The sequence below is a fragment of the Bubalus bubalis genome, chromosome 10 (assembly GCF_019923935.1).
Source record: "Bubalus bubalis isolate 160015118507 breed Murrah chromosome 10, NDDB_SH_1, whole genome shotgun sequence".
Lineage (NCBI taxonomy): Eukaryota > Metazoa > Chordata > Mammalia > Artiodactyla > Bovidae > Bubalus > Bubalus bubalis.
Window position 1 is genome coordinate 43,114,560 of NC_059166.1, and position 23,024 is coordinate 43,137,583.

The 23,024-nt window shown below is 39.1% G+C and overlaps 1 protein-coding gene across 3 annotated transcripts in view; it reads right to left on the reverse strand.

Moving 5' to 3' along the window:
- The window catches only part of RNGTT (RNA guanylyltransferase and 5'-phosphatase), a 245,163-nt gene that overhangs the window by 213,339 nt on the left and 8,800 nt on the right, over positions 1-23,024 (reverse strand). For all 3 annotated transcript variants that reach the window (XM_025294588.3, XM_006055334.4, XR_006542359.1), the window contains exons 2-4: positions 18,543-18,652; positions 10,609-10,712; positions 10,431-10,519 (exon numbers count right to left, since the gene is read on the reverse strand). In XM_025294588.3, coding sequence (XP_025150373.1) covers positions 10,431-10,519; positions 10,609-10,712; positions 18,543-18,652 — 303 coding nt within the window. The remainder of the gene's footprint in view (positions 1-10,430; positions 10,520-10,608; positions 10,713-18,542; positions 18,653-23,024) is intronic.

A 23,024-nucleotide genomic window follows, 5' to 3' on the forward strand; every position in this document is an offset into this window, starting at 1 on the left:
TTCCTAAGAGATTTTAAAAAATAATAATAAAGAGATCAGCCTTGAACAAAAAAAGACACTCCTTAGAAATAAGCTGCTATAATCATGAAACTCTCTAAATTCATCATCTCCAGTGCTCTGTAAGAAAAGGTGCCTCAAAAATTATGCAAAGATGTTCAGTTTATGTAAACAGACTTTTTTATTCAACATGTATCAACACAATGTGTAAATTTCCTTTCTACTTTATATTTGAGACCAGTTTAAGCAACAAATACTCTAATTGTTGGAGAAGAGAATAGCAACTCACTCCAGTATTCTTGCCTGGGAAATCCCAACAGAGGAGCCTGGCAGGCTACAGTCCACTGAGTCTCGAAGAGTCAGACATGCCTTAGAGACTAAATAACAACACTCTAACTTTAGATATGTTTCTCATCTACACCACTACTGTTTTTGCATCTCTTTAGAGCAAATATTTTTACGAATAACATATGTACAAATAATTGCAATCAAGTGATTAAGTCATGTGATGATACACAATTTAAGTACCAGTACTCTTTTAATATTCTTTGTTAAATAAGTACATAAAGTTTTACTTTATTGTTATACTTCAAAGTATTAATAAATGACTAGATTGTTTAAGTAAGAAAAGCATAAAGTAAGAAACATAAAAACCTTCAACAAAACAAATCTCTATAGAAAAATATGGAAGATTATGTACCTGATTTTTTTTTTTTTAATTTCATTACATAGGTATACTACAAGCCTAACCTCATTTATCTTCAATGTTTAGGAGGTAGGGAGGGGAAGCATTTGTTTTCTTTTTTTTCAGTTTTCCTCTGTTCATTATGAGAATGGGTCCATCTAGTGGCAAGCAGAGCACAGTTTGTAAGTAAAGATTAGCTCTTGATTAACTATTTCAAGTCACTTCTTATTCAAATTTGTCATCATTTTCTATTCTAAGCTAACATAAGGAAATAAATTTATACAGAATCTCAAAAAGTAACATTAATCTATATATTAAGGAAAAATGATAGTCTTTTAAAATCTCAAATTAAGAAAGGAAAACAATCTCCCCAACAAAAAAAGAGAACTGGGCTTTAACTATAGAAATATACATACTGAAATGACTATAAGTATAAATTAGGAAGAGGTGACTTATACAGGGCTGGTGGCAACATGGCTTTCTAAATACTGCCTGATCTCAATATACACAACTTCCTTTTTCTCTCACTAATCAGATAAACTTATTTTTAGTATCAAAAACGTTACCTAATGAGTCTAAATAAATGATTCTCGACTGGGGGTGATTTTACGCACCCCCCTCCCCAGAGGACATCTGGCAATGTCAGGAGACTTTTTGTTGTTTTTTTGGCTGTGCTGGGTCTTCGTTGCTATGCCAACTTCTCTCTAGCCGTGACAGGGGCTACTCTCTAGCGGCAGTGCTCAGGCTTCTCATGGCAGTGGCTCCTCCTGCTGTGGAACGTGGGCATACAAGCCTCAGTAGTTGCGGCATGTGGGCTCAGCAGTTGCTGCTCCCTGGCTTTAGAGCACAGGCTCAATAGCTGTGGCACACGAGCTTAGTCGTTAGGTGGTAATGTGGGATCTTTCCAGAACAGGGATCAAATCTGTGTCTCCTGCACTGCCAGGCAGATTCTTCACCACTAAGCCACCAGGAAAGTCCCAGAAGACATTTTTAATGGTCACAACTGGTGGGGTGGCATAACACCTCGTGGGTAGAGGCCAGAAATGCTGTTAAACATCCTACAGTGCACAGAAGAGTCCCCCAAAACAAAGAATTATCCTATTTAAAATGTCAATAGTGTTTAGGTTGAGACTCCTCTGGTCTAAATGAGCAAAAAATAAGAAGAAGAAGAACAGCAAGAGGAAACTATTAATTATTAAGAACTTATTACATGTCAAGTAATCTTAAAATATTTTTATTTAATCAAAAGAAATGTTTTTTTAAACAAAATTCACATGCACTACTCATAAAAATATATATTCGAAAATCTGACCTGTGTATTTATAACTAGAAACATCTAAAATAATTAGAGGCATTAGTTAAGTTACATATCTTTTAGTCTACCATTTACAAAGAAATCAGTCATTTCTCTTTTAACAAAAAACAGACTTCTTTATTTCTCCAGCCCACAAAATTATTATCCTCAATTTTCAGCACAAGCAAACAAATGCACCATAGCTCCATACATAATCTCTTATTTGTAATTATAATTTTTAAAAAAGCTCTTAAAAATTAAGATTTGGGGTAGATCATTTGGGGACAAAACCTGACCTGAACTGATGTGACGTTATTTATAGTCTATTTTTCTCATTTAGTGTGAATGAATATTCATGTATTTAACTGCAGAAATGTTCATGTGTTTAATTATGGAATGCTCTCTATACCTAGATTATTTCTAAATACTACTTTCCACTTAAAGGAACCAGGTTCCTTAAAGGAATAACTGATTCCATGTCTGGAAAACATGTTATACCAGAAAACAACAAAACTGTCAAAGTCTGATGGGGTGCTATCAAAAAGATACAGAAATCAACTTGAAGGGGCTCCCACTGGCCTAGGATAAAGCAATTTGGGCATAAGAATAAATATTGACTATAAATGATTTAAATATATCAACTACACAAAAATTCATGAGTTCAAACAGATACTCCAAAAAGAAATAATAATAAGATTAATCAGTTACCACCAGACATTGGTAAGATACCAATACATTATTCTGGAAATTGATAAATAAAACAATCAGAAATTTAACTTGCCTTTCCAGTACAAACTGCATTTCAGGATAATCAAATTGTTGAGAAGGAATAGTTCTTTGCTAAAGAGGAATTCCAGCTAATTCATGAAGAAATTAGCCAATCAGAAAAATCATTGTTTTGCAACTCCTAATGAAATATCAGAAGAAAGTAACAGTCACCAACAGATTAAAAAAAAAAATTAGGTAAAAGACAGATTAAAAAGTAACAGAGGAAATAACATGCCACTACCTGTACCTACTTACTCATCTTTGTACCCCTAAAAGCGGGTCCACCAGACATTATGTGCTAACTGATGTAGGGTAAAAGGAAACATACGACACCAACTATGAAGTATTCTTGCTTAAAACATGTAATTATGCCTCTTGTTTTAACTACCAGTTTACAAGACAGACAGGGGACAAAGGAAAAAGTTAACTAATACCATGAGGAGGCACTCAGGTAAATCCAGATAATGGAGCATTTTATAGGACAAAGACCTGATTTCTCCAACAAACTGACAGCATTTAAAAGAGAGAGAATCATAAAAAACAAAATGTAGTATTTGGATACTGCTGGATCCTGGTTTGAAAAATCTAACTTTAAAAGGGGATTGAGGAAATCTAAAAGTAGACTAAGCATCAGATGACATTAAGGAATTTCTCATTATTCTGTTTGGTATAACTGCATGGTGGTTATAAAAAAACAAAAATTCTTCTCAGTTAGAGATGCATAATGAAACACTTTTAGTGAAATGACATGGTATCTATGGTTTGCTTTAAAACTCAGAAAAAAATTTGTTAGGAGGAGGAGAGGAAAAATGAAAAAAATATCAGTAAAATGATAATTAGTGAAGCTGAATGATGGATACATAAGGTGGCATTTTACTATTCTCCCTACTTTTGGTATGATTGAAAATTTCCACTATGATGATAAATTAGGGGGTACTGCCCCAGGGATTATGAGATTATGAAGCTGTAGTTCTTGGGCTGGAGAAGGAAATGGCAACCCACTCCAGTGTTCTTGCCTGGAGAATCCCAGGGACAGCGGGCCCTGGTGGGCTTCGGTCTATGGGGTCGCACAGAGTCGGACACGACTGAAGCGACTTAGCAGCAGTAGCAGCAGCAGTTCTTGGGCAGGTCTGTGGTAAAGACTCCGTCTGCCAAGGCAGGAGACACAAGTTTGATCCCTGGGTCAGGAAGATCCGCTGGAGAAGAAAATGGCAACCCACTCCAGTATTCTTGTCTGGGAAATTCCATGGAAAAGGAGCCGGGCAGGCTACAGTCCTCTGGGGTCGCAGAGGAGTTGGACAAGACTTAGCGATTAGAAAACGTTTGAAGCTTCTATGTGTTTCAGAACTCTATATCTCCACTAACTCTACAGTATCATCCCACAACTAGGCTAACTGCATGTACTGACAGTTACATCAGTTAACTTAAAGATTTTTTTTTTAATCAGACTAACTTTGAAAATAAATGTGTCTCACTTTTGCCCTGCCATCAATGTCCCCTGGTGGTCACAGTAAGAATGTGTGGAAGGCTGATGAAAACTGCATCTCAAAAACACAATTAAAATACTGTAAAAGCAGGCCAATATTTTCTGATCCTAAGAACACAGACTTGATTCTTTAATTCTTTTGTTTGAGAAGATGATATGAGAAACCATCTCTAAGACCAGTTTCTGTTACTGTCTTCTCAGTATTACTACAATAAATAATTGCCACCCCAACCTGTGCTCCAAACTGAGCAGACCCAAAGGAAAAGCTTCCACTTCAATCCACATGAACAGAATCACAGTCCAGTGATATAAAACAAGTAATATATAATAATGAATACTGTATTATATCACAATTGTAATTTTAATAACCCATCAGTTCAGTTCAGTCGCTCAGTCGTGTCCAACTCTTTGCGACCCGCATGAATTGCAGCACACCAGGCCTACCTGTCCATCACCAACTCCAGCAGTTCACTCAAACTCAGGTCCATCGAGTCAGTGATGCCATCTAGCCATCTCATCCTCTGTCGTCCCCTTCTCCTCCTGCCCCCAACCCCTCCCAGCATCAGAGTCTTTTCCGATGAGTCAACTCTTCGCATGAGGTGGCCAAAGTATTGGAGTTTCAGCTTCAGCATCAGTCCTTCCAATGAACACCCAGGACCAATCTCCTTTAGAATGGACTGGTTGGATCTCCTTGCAGTCGAAAGGACTCTCAAGAGTCTTCTCCAACACCACAGTTCAAAGCATCAATTCTTCGGCGCTCAGCTTTCTTCACAGTCCACCTCTCACATCCATACATGACCACTGGAAAACCCATAACCGACGGACCTTTGTTGACAAAGTAATGTCTCTGCTTTTCAATATGCTATCTGCTGCTGCTGCTAAGTCACTTCAGTCGCGTCCGACTCTGTGCGACCCCATAGATGGCAGCCCACCAGGCTCACCCATCCCTGGGATTCTCCAGGCAAGAACACTGGAGTGGGTTGCCGTTTCCTTCTCCAATGGATGAAAGTGAAAAGTGAAAGTGAAGTCGCTCAGTCGTGTCTGACTCTTAGCGACCACATGGACTGCAGCCTACCAGGCTCCTCTGCCCATGGGATTTTCCAGGCAAGAGTACTGGAGTGGGGTGCCATTGCCTTCTCCGAATATGCTATCTAGGTTGGTCATAACTTTGCTTCCAAGGAGTAGGCGTCTTTTAATTTCATGGCTGCAGTCACCATCTGCAGTGATTTTGGAGCCCCAAAAAATAAAGTCTGACACTGTTTCCCCATCTATTTGCCATGAAGTGATGGGAGCAGATGCCATGATCTTCTGTTGAGCTTTAAGCCAACTTTTTCACTCTCCACTTTCACTTTCATCAAGAGGCTTTTGAGTTCCTCTTCACTTTCTGCCATAAGGGTGGTGTCTTCTGCGTATCTGAGGTTCTTGATATTTCTCCCAGCAATCTTGATTCCAGCTTGTGCTTCTTCCAGCCCAGCGTTTCTCATGATGTACTCTGCATATAAGTTAAAGAAGCAGGGTGACAATATACAGCCTTGACGTACTCCTTTTCCTATTTGGAACCAGTCTGTTGTTCCATGTCCAGTTCTAACTGTTGCCTCCTGATCTGCAAATAGGCTTCTCAAGAGGCAGGTCAGGTGGTCTGATATTCCCATCTCCTTAAGAATTTTCCACAGTTTATTATGATCCACACAGTCAAAGGCTTTGGCATAGTCAATAAAGCAGAAATAGATATTTTTCTGGAACTCTCTTCCTTTTTCCATGATCCAGTGGATGTTGGCAATTTGATCTCTGGGTCCTCTGCCTTTTCTAAAACCAGCTTGAACATCTGGAAGTTCAAGGCTCACATATTGCTGAAGCCTGGCTTGGAGAATTCTGAGCATTACTTTACTAGCGTGTGAGATGAGTGCAATTGTGTGGCAGTTTGGGCATTCTTTGGCATTGCCTTTCTTTGGGATTGGAATGAAAACTGACCTTTTCCAGTCCTGTGACCACTGCTGAGTTTTCCAAATTTGCTGGCATATTGAGTGCAGCACTTTCACAGCATCATCTTTCAGGATTTGAAAGAGCTCAACTGGAATTCCATCACCTCCACTAGCTTTGTTCGTAGTGATGCTTTCTAAGGCCCACTTGACTTCACATTCCAGGATATCTGGCTCTAGGTGTGTGTGAGGGATCACACCATCATGATTATCTGGGTCGTGAAGCTCTTTTTTGTACAGTTCTTCTGTGTATTCTTGCCACCTCTTCTTAATATCTTCTGCTTCTGTTAGGTCCATACCACTTCTGTCCGTTATTGAGCCCATCTTTGCATGAAATATTCCCTTGGTATCTCTAATTTTCTTGAAGAGATCTCTAGTCTTTCCCATTCTGTTGTTTTCCTCTATTTCTTTGCATTGATCACTGAGGAAGGATTTCTTATCTCTCCTTCTATTCTTTGGAACTCTCCATTCAGATGCTTATATCTTTCCTTTTCTCCTTTGCTTTTTGCTTCTCTTCTTTTCACAGTTATTTGTAAGGCCTCCCCAGACAGCCATTTTGCTTTTTTACATTTCTTTTCCACGGGGATGGTCTTGATCCCTGTCTCCTATACAATGTCACGAACCTCCGTCCATAGTTCATCAGGCACTCTATCAGATCTAATCCCTTAAATATATTTCTCACTTCCACTGTATAATCATAAGGAATTTGATTTAGGTCGTACCTGAATGGTCTAGTGGTTTTCCCTACTTTCTTCAATTTCAGTCTGAATTTGGCAATAAGGAGTTCATGATCTGAGCCACAGTCAGCTCCTGGTCTTGTTTTTGCTGACTGTATACAGCTTCTCCATCTTTGGCTGCAAAGAACATAATCAATCTGATTCCGGTGTTGACCATCTGGTGATGTCCATGTGTAGAGTCTTCTCTTGTGTTGTTGGAAGAGGGTGTTTGCTATGACCAGTGCGTTCTCTTGGCAAAATTCTATTAGCCTTTGTCCTGCTTCATTCCGTACTCCAAAGACAAATTTGCCTGTTACTCCATGTGTTTCTTGACTTCCTACTTTTGCATTCCAGTCCCCTATAATGAAAAGGACATCTTTTTTGGGTGTTAGTTCTAGCAGGTCTTGTAGGTCTTCATAGAACCGTTCAACTTCAGCTTCTTCAGCATTACTGGTTGGGGCATAGACTTGGATTACTGTGATATTGAATAGTTTGCCTTAGAAACAAACAGAGATCATTCTGTCATCTTTGAGATTGCATCCAAGTACTGCATTTCAGACTCCTTTGTTAAAATACTCAATTTAGAAATTTTTCCCATCAGTTCTTCCAAGAATTATTGTTGTTTTGTCGCTAAGTTGTGTCTGACTCTTTGCAACCCTATAGACTGCAGCACACCAAACTTCCCTGTCCTTCAGTATCTCCCAGAGTTTGCTCAAACTCATATCCACTGAGTCAGTGATGCCATCCAACCATCTCAACCTCTGCTGTCCCCTTCTCCTCCTGCCCTCAGTCTTTCCCAGCATCAGGGTCTTTTCTAGTGAGTTGTCTCTTTGCATCAGGTGGCCAAAGTATTAGAGCTTCAGCGTCAACATCAGCCCTTCCAATGAATATTCAGAGTTGATTTCCTTTTGGATTGACTGGTTTGATCTCCTTGAAGTCCAAAGGACTCTCAAGAGTCTTCTCCAGCACCACAGTTCAAAAGCATCAATTCTTCAGTGCTCAGCTTTCTTTATAGTTCAACTCTCACATCCATACGTGACTAGTGAAAAAACCACAGCTTTGACTAGATGGACCTTTGTCAGCAAAGTGATGTCTCTGCTTTTCAGTACACTGTCTAGGTTTGTCATAGCTGTTCTTTCAAGGAGCAAACATCTTTTAACTTCAACACTGCAGACACCATCTGCAGTGATTTTGGAGCCCAAGAAAATTAAGTCTGTCACTGTTTCCATGGTTTCCCCATCTATTTGCCATGAAGTGATGGGACTGGATGCTATGATCTTAATTTTTTGAATGTTGACTTTTAAGCCAGCTTTTTCACTCTCCTCTTTCCCTTTCATCAAGAGGCTCTTTAGTTCCTCTTCTTTTTCTGCCATTAGAGTAGTATCATCTGCATATCTGAGGTTGTTGATATTTCTCCCAGCAATCTTGATACCAGCTTGTGATTCATTTAGCCCAGCATTTTGAATGATGTACTCTGCATATTGCATATAAGTTAAATAAGCAGGATGACAATACTTTACGTATTGTCAGTAGGATGACAGTCTTGACGTACTCCTTTCCCAATTTTGAACCAGTCCATTGTTCCATGTCCGGTTCTAACTGTTGCTTCTTGACCTGCATACAGGTTTCTCAGCAGGGAGGTAAGGTGGTCTGGTGTTCCCATCCCTTTAAGAATTTTCCAGTTTGTTGTGACTCATACAGTTAAAGGCTTTAGCCTAGTCAATGAAGCAGAAATAGACTTTTCTGGAATTCCCTTGTTTTTCCTATGATACAAAGTATGTTGGCAATTTGATCTCTGGTTCCTCTGCCTTTTCCAAATCCAACTTGTACATCTAGCTTAAAAGATTTTGAGCAGCCTTACCTTGTTAGATGTAAAAAAGTATTACAACTGTACAGTAGTTTGAACATTCTTTGGCATTGCCTTTCTTTGGGATTGAAATGAAAACTGACCTTTTCTAATCCTGTGGCCATTGCCAAGTTTTCCAAATTTGCTGACGTACTGAACACAGCACTTTAACAGCATCATCTTTTAGGATTTTAAATGGTTCAGCTGGAATTCCATCATCTCCATTAGCTAGTTCATAGTAATGCTTCCTAAGGCCCCTCCAAGAGTACAACTGGTCAATTTCTCAATTTGAGAGTATTAATGTTTCTGAAATCATGACACCTGATTCCAGACATTAAGTCTTCTTGAATTCTTCAAGTACATTTAGCATTTATCCCTATAATAGCTTATCTCTAATGAAAAGAGCTTTTAATTGCTCAAATAAATGTTCAATATATTGTTCAATGCTATTTTAGGCTGTGAATCTTCTAGCTGTATCCTAAATATATGCATACCTGTTACATATATTCATGTGAATGTGTAAATATAAACACATATACATACCGTAATGCTATGTCATGTAGTCCCATACTATTGTTCTTCTATTAGATAAACTGCATACTGTATAATATAAATGATCTGCTTCCATCAGATATGCTGTTTCCAGGGTTTTTTTATTACAAAGGAAGATGTGATAAAATTTCTTTCACATAAATCTTTATGTGCATCTATGACTACTTCCTTTAAATAAATTCTTAGATGTGGCCTTGATGAGTCAAGGTATATGAACACTTTTTAGGATCAATAGAAATCACCAAAATGGCCCTCCAGAGAGGCTATATCAATTAACACATTAATTAACAATGTATCAGTACATCCATTTTATCAAATCCTTGACATTATGATTTTTTTATATCTTTGCAAATTTGTCTGCAGAAGGTAACAACATATATTTTAATTTGTATTTCTTATTAACAAGGGAGAATGAAACTTTTTTCATGTTTCTTGGCTATCTGTATTGCATTTTCATTGTTTTCCATATTTTTCTATGGATGAATGTTTCTTTGGCCTGAAGAATTATAGAATCTTTTCATAAGAATATCCATTTTTTTTATCTTATCATATATGTCTCAACTATTGCTCTCAACTTGTCAAATGGCATTTTGCTCTGTTTTGGTTATTTTATAACACAGAAATTTTTTTCACTTTTATGTGGTCAATCTAGAAACCAGTGTTACACCTAATTAGAGATTTGGACCTTGGTTCAGAAACAATTACAAACTTGGCTTAAACAGTTATTAGACATTTGAACAAGGAAAAACTACTTAATTTCTCTGAGACTCAGTTTTCCTATTTGTAAAATAGGGATACAGCCACATACCACAGGGAGTTGTTACAAGGATTACAATCATTCATTCCTTCATTCATTCATTTACAGTTTCCCACCAAGTCTGCCAGGCAAATAACATCCTAGTCACTACCATAGTATTATCATGAATAGACAACATTTTAATTTTTAATAACAGTTCCCAATAGACTATTACTTTAATAAACACTTCTTGGTAATTACTTTAAAAAGAAAAAAAAAAATTTCCGTTATCAACCCATTTGGAAAAAGAGAATAGAAACCCAATCACAAAATAAGATATTCAACAGTGGCTAAAGTAAAGCCAAACATACCAATAAGTTCAGGTGGGTTTCTTTCATTAAACCGCTCACACAGACGAATAAATGTCTCAGTATTCTCCGTTGTAGGGCACTCGCCATGTCTAGAAATACAGAAACATTTTGTTTCTAAGTAGAGATGACAAATTTCAGCAAAGGTTTCAATATTAAAGACTCTTAATACATGACTTACCCTTTACACTGAAGTTTTATATATTTGATTCCTTCTTTTTCTATGTCATTTCTGTCATAGAATCTTGAAGTATTTGTCAGGTCTACCAACAAGCCCATTTTAACCTTAGGCAAAAGGAAAGAAAGATTTCCTAGTAACTGAATCTGTTCCAAAATAAGTTGACTGAATAGCAATATTCTGGGCCAGTTCATTCATCTACACTGAAGGAGAGTTTATGTTCACGCTGTCAACATATTAACAATGAATGTATCACTTATCCAAGTCTTATTTGAGACACAGAACTTAGGCACTGAACGAAATAAATTAATCCCAAACAAATGATGAAACAAGAATATAAGCAAAAAAAAAAAAAAAAGAATATAAGCAAAACAGATTCCACTTCAACATTACAAAAGCCTACCTAAAAAGCAAATACTGATGTAGTTTTCTACGTCTGTCACTCCACCCATGATTTATTAGAAGTAGCTACAACAGGTGGAGAAGGCAATGGCACCCCACTCCAATACACTTGCCTGGAAAATCCCATGGATGGAGGAGCCTGGTAGGCTGCAGTCCATGGGGTCGCTAAGAGTCGGAAACGACTGAGCAACTTCACTTTCACTTTTCACTTTCGTGCATTGGAGAAGGAAATGGCAACCCACTCCAGTGTTCTTGCCTAGAGAATCCCAGGGATGGGGGAGCCTGGTGGGCTGCCGCCTACGGGATCGCACAGAGTCGGACACAACTGAAGCGACTTAGCAGCAGCAGCAGCAGCTACAACAGGGACAGCATTTCTCTGAAATACACCCAAACTCAAACTCCAGAAGCACCCAAGAATTGATGCTTTTGAACTGTGGTGTTGAAGAAGACTCTTGAGAGTCCCTTGGACTACAAGGAGATCCAACCAGTCCATCCTAAAGGAAATCAGTCCTGAGTATTCATTGGAAGGACTAATGCTGAAGCTGAAACTCCCATACTTTGGCCACCTGATGCAAAGAGCTGACTCATTTGAAAAGACCCTAATGCTGGGAAAGACTGAAGGCAGGAGGTTGGGGACGACAGAGGATGAGATGGTTGGATGGCATCACCGACTCAATGGACATGAGTTTGAGTAAATTTTGGGAGTTGGTGATGGACAGGGAGGCCTGGTGTGCCGCGGTCCATGGGGTCGCAAAAAGTTGGACACGACTGAGCAACTGAACTGAACTGAACAAGCTCCAGACACACATCAACTCAGCATTCCAGCACCAATCATCAAAGTGAGTACTCAGGGCAATAGCATGTACAGTCAAAATGCCCTTGGGCTTCCCTGGTGGCTCCGCGGTAAAGAATCCACCTGCCAATGCAGAGATACAAGTTCGAACCCTGATCTGGGCAGTACTGTCAAATGAGTAATAAATTTTCTCAAGTTATACTGTATGGAAAATGTTATCAATATAGATATCCTAGAAATTATATGCAGTTTCTAATATTCTGGTATGTACTGAATTATGTTATTAGTCATAATGCTAGTTACTATCTCAAAGTGTTACATATCACAGCAAAGTAACCAAGTTACTTTGGACTGGCATCAGATTTTAAGCATGCCATTTTAAGCCTTTTTGTCATTATAGACAGCTCTGGTTTCTCTTTGATGCCTTTGCAAAAATACCACCTCTTCAAGATTTACAGAAAGGACTTTCTAAGATTAAATTAAAATTAACTAGATAAACAAATTTTGTTATTAACAGTAAGCTGGTATCAGACTGGAATTTGGTTTTCTCTGTTAAGAGAACACAGTTTTCTTGGAATGCGTGTTTGAAAACAGACGATGTGAATTTCTTTGTTTTTAAGTGATTTATATATGTTTTTAAAATCTTTTGTTACTTTGGTAAAGTATATAAATATTACTTTACAATGATCTATGAAGATTGTGGCACCCACAGATAAAGTTCATTTTGATTCCACAAAAAATTAACCCCTCCTTGTCAGCCTTTTTCTATCCTGATGTCCTTAGGACCCAGTAAGAGTTTACTTCTAAATCAAGGAATTTAAAATGATTAAACAATAGCTGTAAATTAAACAGCTGAGGCTATGGGAAATTCAAGATGGCTGCTTGGCTTTTCCCAGCTCCCTGACAAACCTTATTTTTTATTTGATGGGATAAAGCCTTCACTGGCTGCAGGGTTAAAGCCCTCACAAAAAAGTTTTTATGTTTCACTGAATATTAAATTCTAGTTTTGCTAATTGAGATCTATGTTGACCAAGACTCACTTCCGAGACTCCGTTCCCAGACAGTTCCTCACTGTTATGTTTTATTGCTAAAAAGTTTAATTGAATTATCCTAAAGCTTATCACAGTAATCTGTCTTTGGATGGACATCAGACACCTCATGAGCTATAACCAAGGGACATAAAATTTATGTATCTATCAATGAACTATATGCTAATTGGAACTTATGGCAAAAACGACAAGACAAAGGAATGTCCCTGGGTTTCTGGATTAGGAAATTTCCAGAGGCCAGAAAGAATTATACTAAGAGTAGTCAATTTGCTGAATTATATGCAGTATATGAGGCTCTAAAACAAAAAAAGTTAACAGAATGTCATTCTACAAAACATTAACAAAACAAGACTCTTGGTTGGTAGCCAATGGATTAACCACAGCTTTGACTTTGTGGGCACACCAAAAATGTGGCAATGTGGGAGAAAAAGCAATATACAGGTGGGTTCAAAATCAAGGTATTTCCTTTACTATGGATCTCATTAAATATTTTACAATGTCCAATTTATCAATATATTGAACACAGACACTTACCACAGCTAGTCAAAGGACAATTGGCATGTGGCAAGCTGCCTGGGCAAATATGGCAAATCGATTATACTGATCCATTAATTTGAGATGAAGGATGTCAATATGTGGGTACTGCTATGGATACCTATTCTGGATATTTAGTGGCCATTCCCTTCAAGAAAGCCAATCAGACTAATACTATTAAAACAGAGGCAATAATTATATTATGGTGTTCCACTTCAAATTCAGAGGGACAATGGATAAGTTAATATAAGAGTTTGCCCAGGAATATAATATACAATGGATCTTTCATATTCCTTATTATCCTCAAGCTACTGGTTGGATTGAAAGAATGAATGGTTTGCTTAAACAGTAATTAATTAAACTTCGAGAGGGCTCTTATAAAAACTGGAGAACTTTAACTACTTCCCTCAATATTTTAAATAATAGAACTATTAGAGAATCAGAAACTCCTTTGATGAGAAAAACGATTCCAAATTTACAGATTCATAAAATAGACTTCTATCCTGAAACAACTGAATATTGGGAAATTAACCCAGGAGCACTAGCTCTTTTCCAAGCTACTCCTGAGACTACCGGATTGGATTTATCCTCTTTATCTGAACAGAGACTTACAAAAAGAATGACATGTGCTATTTCAACTGGTATTGGAATCGAAATGCCTCCCAGGCACTTTGGTTAATTACGGAATGCTCCTATTAAGCATTAAAAGGAATCTGTGTCCATGCAGTAGTTACAGACCCAGACTACCAAGGAGAAATCCAAATAATTTTACAAAATGAAGGAAAGGATGAAAGGATGATCTATTTATTAATAAACATGATAGAATTTCCCTACTCCTGATTTTCCCATGTGTAAGTGGTAAGTACAAAATGAGAAGAACCTCCCACCCTACTAACAGTCAGAGATGATGGAGGGTTTGGGTACACAAATGAAACACATGCAACTAGAGCTGAAGTCTGGGTGACGCAACCTAACAGTCCTCCCACATTTGCTGATGTGGCTGCACAAGAGAAGGATAACACCATGTTAATTGATGATCCCCGGACAAGAATGGCAATATGTGCTGTTAACACATAGTGCTATGCTCATGAACAGACTGTTCTTGGAAGCCTGACTGTAATGAGGATTGTCATTCATACCTCAACCTTCAAGGATATCCTACAATTAAAAGAAAAATATGAAGAAAACTATTGGGGAAACTTCAGCTAGAGAAACATAAGCGAGACCTGAACTCAGGATAACTTCATGTGCCCAGCAAAAAAGGCCTTTTCTTTCTTAACTCTGACTTTCTATGTACAAAAGATTATACACAGCACTGGTAAGGATATAGCTCAAGTCTTAAATGGATGCTTCTAACACTAAACCCACATGAACTTAATGTATGACAAAGACTTTTAATAGTTGTTTAATGACTCAGTAATATTTAAGCTGCTGTTATTTAGTCGCTGAGTCATGTCCAACCCCGTGGACTATAGCCTGCCAGGCTCTTCTGTCCATGGGATTTCCCAGGCAAGAATACTGAAGTGGGTTGCCGTTTCCTCCTCCAGGGGATCTTTCTGATCCAGCGATCTTCCCCACCCAGGGATTGCCTGCATTAGCAGGAGGATTCTTTACCACTAAGCCACCAGGGAAATTCGACATTTCAGCTACACCGAACTAAATCCTAAACCACCATGTGTGATTGGACTCTGTTTGTTCTATACAGCTGTTATATTACCTTGCTCAGAAGGATAAGGTCCAAGGAATTTTAATGTCTGCTAATGCATATGCTAAAGAATCTCTTGATGAGGGTGAAGGAGATGCAAAAAGCCAGCTGAAAACTAAATATTAAAAAAACTAAGATCATGCCATCCGGCCCCACTACTATATGGCAAATAGAAAGGGAAAAGGTGGAAGCACTGCTTCTAGATGAAGTCTTTGCCAAACACAAAGACTTGAATGCCACAATACAGCTTCTCACAAGTTAGAATTAGAACCCATATTGTTTGTCTCTAGGTCCAAAATAAGAAGTCAATGAAAAGTGGGGATGAGCAAGAAAATGTGAATTCTCTAAATATATATGAATACTTTAGCTAAGAAAACCAGGAAACTGTATTATGTGACTTAGCTGCACTGAGTCCATGTATATGTACATGTGTAAATGTGTGTCTGTATGTGTGATTATGTCTGTGTGAATAATGTGTTTGTGTTTTTTAATGTATCTCTCTATATACACATATACTCATATTATATATACATAATCATTTTTCCTTATAGATTCCCAATCCATGAAATAAGGATAATAACCGTATCCACCTCATACAGCTGTGAGATTTAAATGAAGCCCTCACTCTGTGCCAAGCACTATTCTATGCTTTACATGCACTAATTTTACTTGCAAATGAGGAAACTGAAACACGAAAAAATTAGGTAACTTGACCACAAAGCTGTAAGTGGCAAACTAGAATTCAAATCCAGGCCAACTGGTTTCTAAGCCCAAGCTCTTTAAAATGCTCCGCCTAGGAATATTTAATGCTCTACAAATGTTAACTATGACTTTCAAAAATGTATATTAATAATGAAGATAAAAATTAAAAGTTTATAAGTAAGCTAAAATAAAAGATATAAAATGAAGACCCAAACTACACCAAGAACAGGGATAAGTAACAGGTTAGCAAAAACTAAGTGGCATGTTTACTATCCTGTAATAGGAAACTCGCATGTAATGGGCACCAGCATTTGCTGAATGTACTAACTGTTGTTCAGTCGCTAAGTCATGTCCAACTCTTTGCAACCCCATGAACTGCAGCACGCCAGGCTTCCCTGTCCTTCACCATCTCTCAGAGCTTGCTCAAACTCATGTCCATTGAGTCCGTGATGCCATTCAACTATCTCATCCTCTGTCACCCCCTTCTCTTCTTGCCCTCTATCTTTCCCAGCATCAGGGTCTTTTCAAATGAGTCAGCTCTTCTCATTAGGTGGCCAAAGTATTGGAGCTTCACCTTCAGCATCAGTCCTTCCAATGAATATTAAGGATTGATTTTCTTTAGGATTCACTGGTTTCATCTCCTAGAAGCCCAAGGAACTCTCAAGAGTCTTCTCTAACACCATAGTTCAAAAGCATCAATTCTTCGGCGCTCAGTCTTCTTTATGGCCCAACTCTCACATCCATACATGACTACTGGAAAAACCATAGCTTTAACTGTATGAACCTTTGGTGGCAAACTAATGTCTCTGCTTTTTAGTACACTGTCTAGGTTTTTCATAACTATTCTTCCAAGGAGCATTCAATAAAGACCACCACTTAAAAGAGTAACAATGGTAGGTGTTATGGGTTGCATTATGCCCCCTAAAAACATATTCAAGTCCTAACTCCCAGTACCTAAGAATATAACCGTATTTGAAAGAAGGTTATAGGGTCTTTGCAAATATAATCAAGACGAGGGCATACAGGGGAATTCGCTGGCAATTCAGCAGTTAGGACTCCAAGCTTCCACTACAGGTTCAACTCCTGGTCATGAAACTAAGATCCTGCAAGTCACATGGTGTGGCCAAAAAAATATTGATTAAATGAGGTCATACTGGATTAGGGTGTCCTTATAAGTGAAAAATTTGGACACTGACACACACAAGGAGGAGACAGAGACAGCTAAAGAAGCTGCAAGCCTAGGAATCCTGAGGCCTGCTGGCCATCACTGGCAGCTAGGAGAAAAGAATGGAAAAGATTCTCCTCCAAGATTCCAGGAAAAGCCAACCTCTCCAACACCTTGCTGTGGAACTTCTAGCCTCCAGAACTGTTAGAGGATAAGTGTCTGCTGTTTTAAGCCACCCAGTTTCTGGTAATTTGTCAAAGTAGCCCTGTTGTTGGTGTGTCAGCTGCTCAGTTGTGTCTGACTCTTTGCAATCCCATGTACTGCAGCCCATCAGGTTCCTCTGTCCATGGAATTTTCCAGGCAAGAATACTGGTGTTGCTTGCCATTCCCTTCTCCAGGGAATCTTCCTGACCCAGGGATCGAACCCAGGTCTCCTAAATTGCAGGCAGGTTCTTTACCATCTGAGCCACCAGGGACGCCCAGAAGCTAATATAATCAGTGTGATGTCAGAATAACATAAAAAATTACAACGTTTCATTTAGAAAAATAGTTTGTCATTTTTCCGTAAAACTAACCACGTTCTCAACAATCTTAGTCTGGGGTATTTGTTCCAGAAAAATGAAAACTTAACATTCACATAAATACCTGTACATAAACTTTCACAGCAACCTGGTTCACAATACCCCACAACTGGAAACAACTCAAAGTGGCTAAATGATTACTTAACCATTCAGTGGGAGGAGAATGGTTAAACTCTGGCACAGCTATACAACTGAATACTATTCAGCAATAAATATGAGCACAACTCTCATCGATTCATGCAAAAACCTGGAGGACCTCAGCAGCATCATGCTTAGTGAAAAAAGAGTGTATCCCAGGGGCTTCCCTAGTGGCTCAGTGGCAAAGAATCCACCTGCCAACACAGGAGACATGGATTCAACCCCACATGCTGCAAGCAACTAAGCCCGTGAGCAACAACTGACCTGTGCTCGAGCACCTAGCAACCGCAACTGCTGAAGCCCACATGCCTAGAGCCACAACAAGAGAAGCCACCGCAGTGAGAGGCCCACATACCACAACAAAGAGCAGCCTCCACTCCCTGCAACTAGAGAAGGCTTGAGTGCAGCAAGGAAGACCCAGCACAGCCAAAAATAAATTGAAAACAAATTTTTTTTAAAGTGTATCGTGAAAGGTCACAAACTGTTTCATTCCATTTATATAACATTCACAAAATGACAAAACTAGAGAGATAGAGACCAAGTCAGCAGGTCGAACTGCACAGAACTTTACACACATAAACACACTGAATGCACATAAACACTGGTAAAAACTAACTTACAGGTCTACAATCCAGTCAACAATACTGTACCAATGTCAATTTCCTGCTTTTGATATTATACTACAATCACATAAGATGTCACCATTGGGAAAAACTGAGAGAAGGGTTCATAGACTCTTTGTACAATTTTTGCAACTTGCTCTGAGTTAATTATTTCAAAGTAAAAAGTTTTATTTTAGAAAGCCACCTAAAAAACAAAAAAGGGATAAAGTATGCTAAATCAATATCAAAAATGTTTTGCTTCTTACCTTCAGACTCTTCAGATAATTTGAAAGCATACTAGGATGGAATCGATTTTCTTCAGCAACTTGACTGTCATATCTTGGTCCTAACATTGTTTTCAGAGGTAAGAATCTTCCTAAATAACATGAAGATAGGTTATAATTTTCATTAACGAAAATGTTCTGCATTAAAACTCTATAATTAGCAATTCTCAAAATCACCTTCTTACAATATTTTTAATGGAATTGTTCATAAAATACTCTCAACCTATACCATACTGTGGGCAGGAATCCCTTAGAAGAAATGGAGTAGTCATCATGGTCAACAAAAGAGTCCGAAATGCAGTACTTGAATGCAATCTCAAAAACGACAGAATGACATCTGTTCGTTTCCAAGGCAAACCATTCAATATCACGGTAATCCAAGCCTATGCCCCAATCAGTAATGCTGAAGAGGCTGAAGTTGAACGGTTCTGTGAAGACCTACAAGACCTTTTAGAACTAACACCCAAAAAAGATGTCCTTTCATTATAGGGGACTGGAATGCAAAAGTAGGAAGTCAAGAAACTCCTGGAGTAACAGGCAAATTTGGCCTTGGAGTACGGAATGAAGCGGGGCAAAGGCTAATAGAGTTTTGGCAAAAGAATGCACTGGTCATAGCAAATACCCTCTTCCAACAACACAAGAGAAGACTCTACACTTGGACATCACCAGATGGTCAACACCGAAATCAGACTGATTATATTCTTTGCAGCCAAAGATGGAGAAGCTCTATACAGTCAGCAAAAACAAGACTGGGAGCTGACTGTGGCTCAGATCCTGAGCTTCTTATTGCCAAATTCAGACTGAAATTGAAGAAAGTAGGGAAAACTACTAGACCATTCAGGTATGACCTAAATCAAATCCCTTATGATTATACAGTGGAAGTGAGAAATAGATTTAAGGGACTAGATCTGATAGACAGAGTGCCTGATGAACTATGAACTGAGGTTCGAGACATTGTACAGCAGACAGGGATCAAGACCATCCCCATGGCAAAGAAATGTAAAAAAGCAAAATGGCTGTCTGAGCACACCTTACAAATACCTGTGAAAAGAAGAGAAGTGAAAAGCAAAGGAGAAAAGGAAAGATACAAGCATCTGAATGCAGAGTTCCAAAGAATAGCAAGAAGAGATAAGAAAGCCTTCCACAGTGATCAATGCAAAGAAACAGAGGAAAACAACAGAATGGGAAAGACTAGAGATCTCTTCAAGAAAATTAGAGATACCAAGGGAACATTTCATGCAAAGATGGGCTCAATAAAGGACAAAAATGGTATGGACCTAACAGAAGCAAAAGATATTAAGAAGAGTTGGCAAGAATACACAGAAGAACTGTACAAAAAAGAGCTTCACGACCCAGATAATCACGATGGTGTCATCACTCACCTAGAGCCAGATATCCTGGAATGTGAAGTCAAGTGGGCCTTAGAAAGTATCACTACGAACAAGCTAGTGGAGGTCATGGAATTCCAGCTGAGCTATTGCAAATCCTGAAAGATGATGCTGTGAAAGTGCTGCACTCAATATGCCAGCAAATTTGGAAAACTCAGCAGTGGCCACAAGACTGGAAAAGGTCAGTTTTCATTCCAATCCCAAAGAAAGGCAATGCCAAAGAATGCCCAAACTACTGTACAATTGCACTCATCTCACACGCTAGTAAAGTAATGCTCAAAATTCTCCAAGCCAGGCTTCAGCAATATGTGAACTGTGAACTTCCTGATGTTCAAGCTGGTTTTAGAAAAGGCAGAGGAACCAGAGATCAAATTGCCAACACCCATTGGATCATCGAAAAAGCAAGAGAGTTTCAGAAAAACATCTATTTCTGCTTTATTGACTATGCCAAAGCCTTTGACTGTGTGGATCACGATAAACTGTGGAAAATTCTTCAAGAGATGGGAATACTAGACCACCTGACCTGCCTCTTGAGAAACCAGTCTGCAGGTCAGGAAGCAACAGTTAGAACTGGACATGGAACAACAGACTGGTTCCAAATAGGAAAAGGAGTACATCAAGGCTGTATATTGTCACCCTGCTTATTTAACTTATATGCAGAGTACATCATGAGAAACCCTGGGCTAGAAGAAGCACAAGCTGAAATTTAGATTGCCGGGTGAAATATCAATAACCTGATATGCAGATGACACCACCCTTATGGCAGCAAGTGAAGAGGAACTAAAAAGCCTCTTGATGAAAGAGGAGAGTGAAAAAGCTGGCTTAACGTTCAACATTCAGAAAACTAAGATCATGGCACCTGGTCCCATCACTTCATGGCAGATAGATGGGGAAACAGTGGAAAGAGTGTCAGACTTTATTTTGGGGGGCTCCAAAATCACTGCAGATGGTGATTGCAGCCATGAAATTAAAAGACGCTTACTCCTTGCAAGGAAAGTTAAGACCAACCTAGACAGCATATTCAAAAGCAGAGATATTACTTTGCCAACAAAGGTCCGTCTAGTCAAAGCTGTGGTTTTTCCAGTGATCATGTATGGATGCAAGAGTTGGACTGTGAAGAAAGCTGAGCGCCAAAGAATTGATGCTTTTCAACTGTGGTTTTGGAGAAGACTCTTGAGAGTCCTTGGACTGCAAGGAGATCCAACCAGTTCATCCTAAAGGAGATCAGTCCTGGGTGTTCATTGGAGGGACTGATGCTGAAGCTGAAACTCCAATATTTTGGCCACCTCATGCGAAGAGTTAACTCATTGGAAAAGACCCTGATGCTGGGAGGGGTCAGGGGCAGGAGGAGAAGGGGACAACAGAGGATGAGATGGCTGGATGGCATCACCGACTCGATGGACAAGAGTTTGAGTAAGCTCCGGGAGTTGGTGATGGACAGGGAGGCCTGGCATGCTGTGATTCATGAGGTCGCAAAGAGTCGGACACAGCTGAGCAACTGAACTGAACTGAACTGAACTGATACTATACTTTCAAAGGGCACTATACTGGAACTTTTAAGGACAACATATATTCTAGAAATCGACAATCAAATATAACAGCAAAAGAAATTACCAGTAAATGGAATGTCCAGAAAGATGTCTAGAAAGTTCTAAACCACTATATTACAAAGTTACTGCCTTAAAACCTTTAAAGATATAGTAGTATAAAACTGATAATGAAGTAAATTAAATCAATTCTTTGAAATTCCTATTAAGCTTTTTTAATATGAAATTGGAACTTCTGATGCCGAGCAGGGCCTTGTGGAGCTCCTGGGCATGGAGGTCTTTTTGTCCCCCATTCTTTAAAGGCAAGACTCAGAGCCTCCATGATCAAGACTGTGATCAGAGGAGGAGCAGCAAAGAAACCACATGAAGCAAGATTAAGGGGAACAGAAAGGCTCATCAAGATTAGGAGACCACCTAGCACCCTGCACACACCCTAATCCTGTCAGCAACCCCACCCTTTTGAAACTTGAAGGAATGAAGACTGTTACTGCCTTGATAATTACCACATACCCCTATCCCATCTCTTCATGGGAAATAGATGGGGAAACAGTGGAAACAGTGTCAGACTTTATCTTTTGGGGCTCCAAAATCACTGCAGATGGTGATTGCAGCCATGAAATTAAAAGATGCTTACTCCTTGGAAGGAAAGTTATGACCAACCTAGATAGCATATTCAAAAGCAGAGACATTACTTTGCCAACAAAGGTCCATCTAGTCAAGGCTATGGTTTTTCCAGTGGTCATGTATGGATGTGAGAGTTGGACTGTGAAGAAAGCTGAGCGCCAAAAAATTGATGTTTTTGAACTGCGGTGTTGGAGAAGACTCTTGAGAGTCCCTTGGACTGCAAGGAGATCCAACCAGTCCATTCTCACCCAGGGAGATCAGTCCTGGGTGTTCTTTGGAAGGAATGATGCTAAAGCTGAAACTCCAGTACTTTGGCCACCTCATGCGAAGAGCTGACTCATTGGAAAAGACTCTGATGCTGGGAGGGATTGGGGGCAGGAGGAAAAGGGGATGACAGAGAATGAGAATGAGATGACTCGATAGACCTGAGTTTGAGTGAACTCCAGGAGATGGTGATGCACAGGGAGGCCCAGCGTGCTATGATTCATGGGGTCGCAAAGAGTCAGACACGACTGAGCGACTGAACTGAACTGAACTGAACCTGTCTGACTGTTAAATCTAACCTTTCCCTATTCAGGGAAGGGGGACACAGTTTTTGAGGCACTAGCCTACTAAGTTCCCCCTTTGCCTGGCAAAATAATAAAGCCACTCTTTCCTTCTCCTCCATAACTCTGTCTCCATATTTCTGTTTGGCACTGGTGCACAGACGGCCAAGATTTTGGCAACACTTTCTCCGTTTTACAGACCTTCTCCTACATCCCAGAAGAATCAGGATGAGAGCATACTAACCAAAATCACTCACCAAACAACCATCAGTGATTCTAATTTCAGCAAAACTATCTTTTTGGCCTTTTTTTTCCCTGAATCACCATGTAAACATAGGGGAAGTTATAAAATCAATTTTT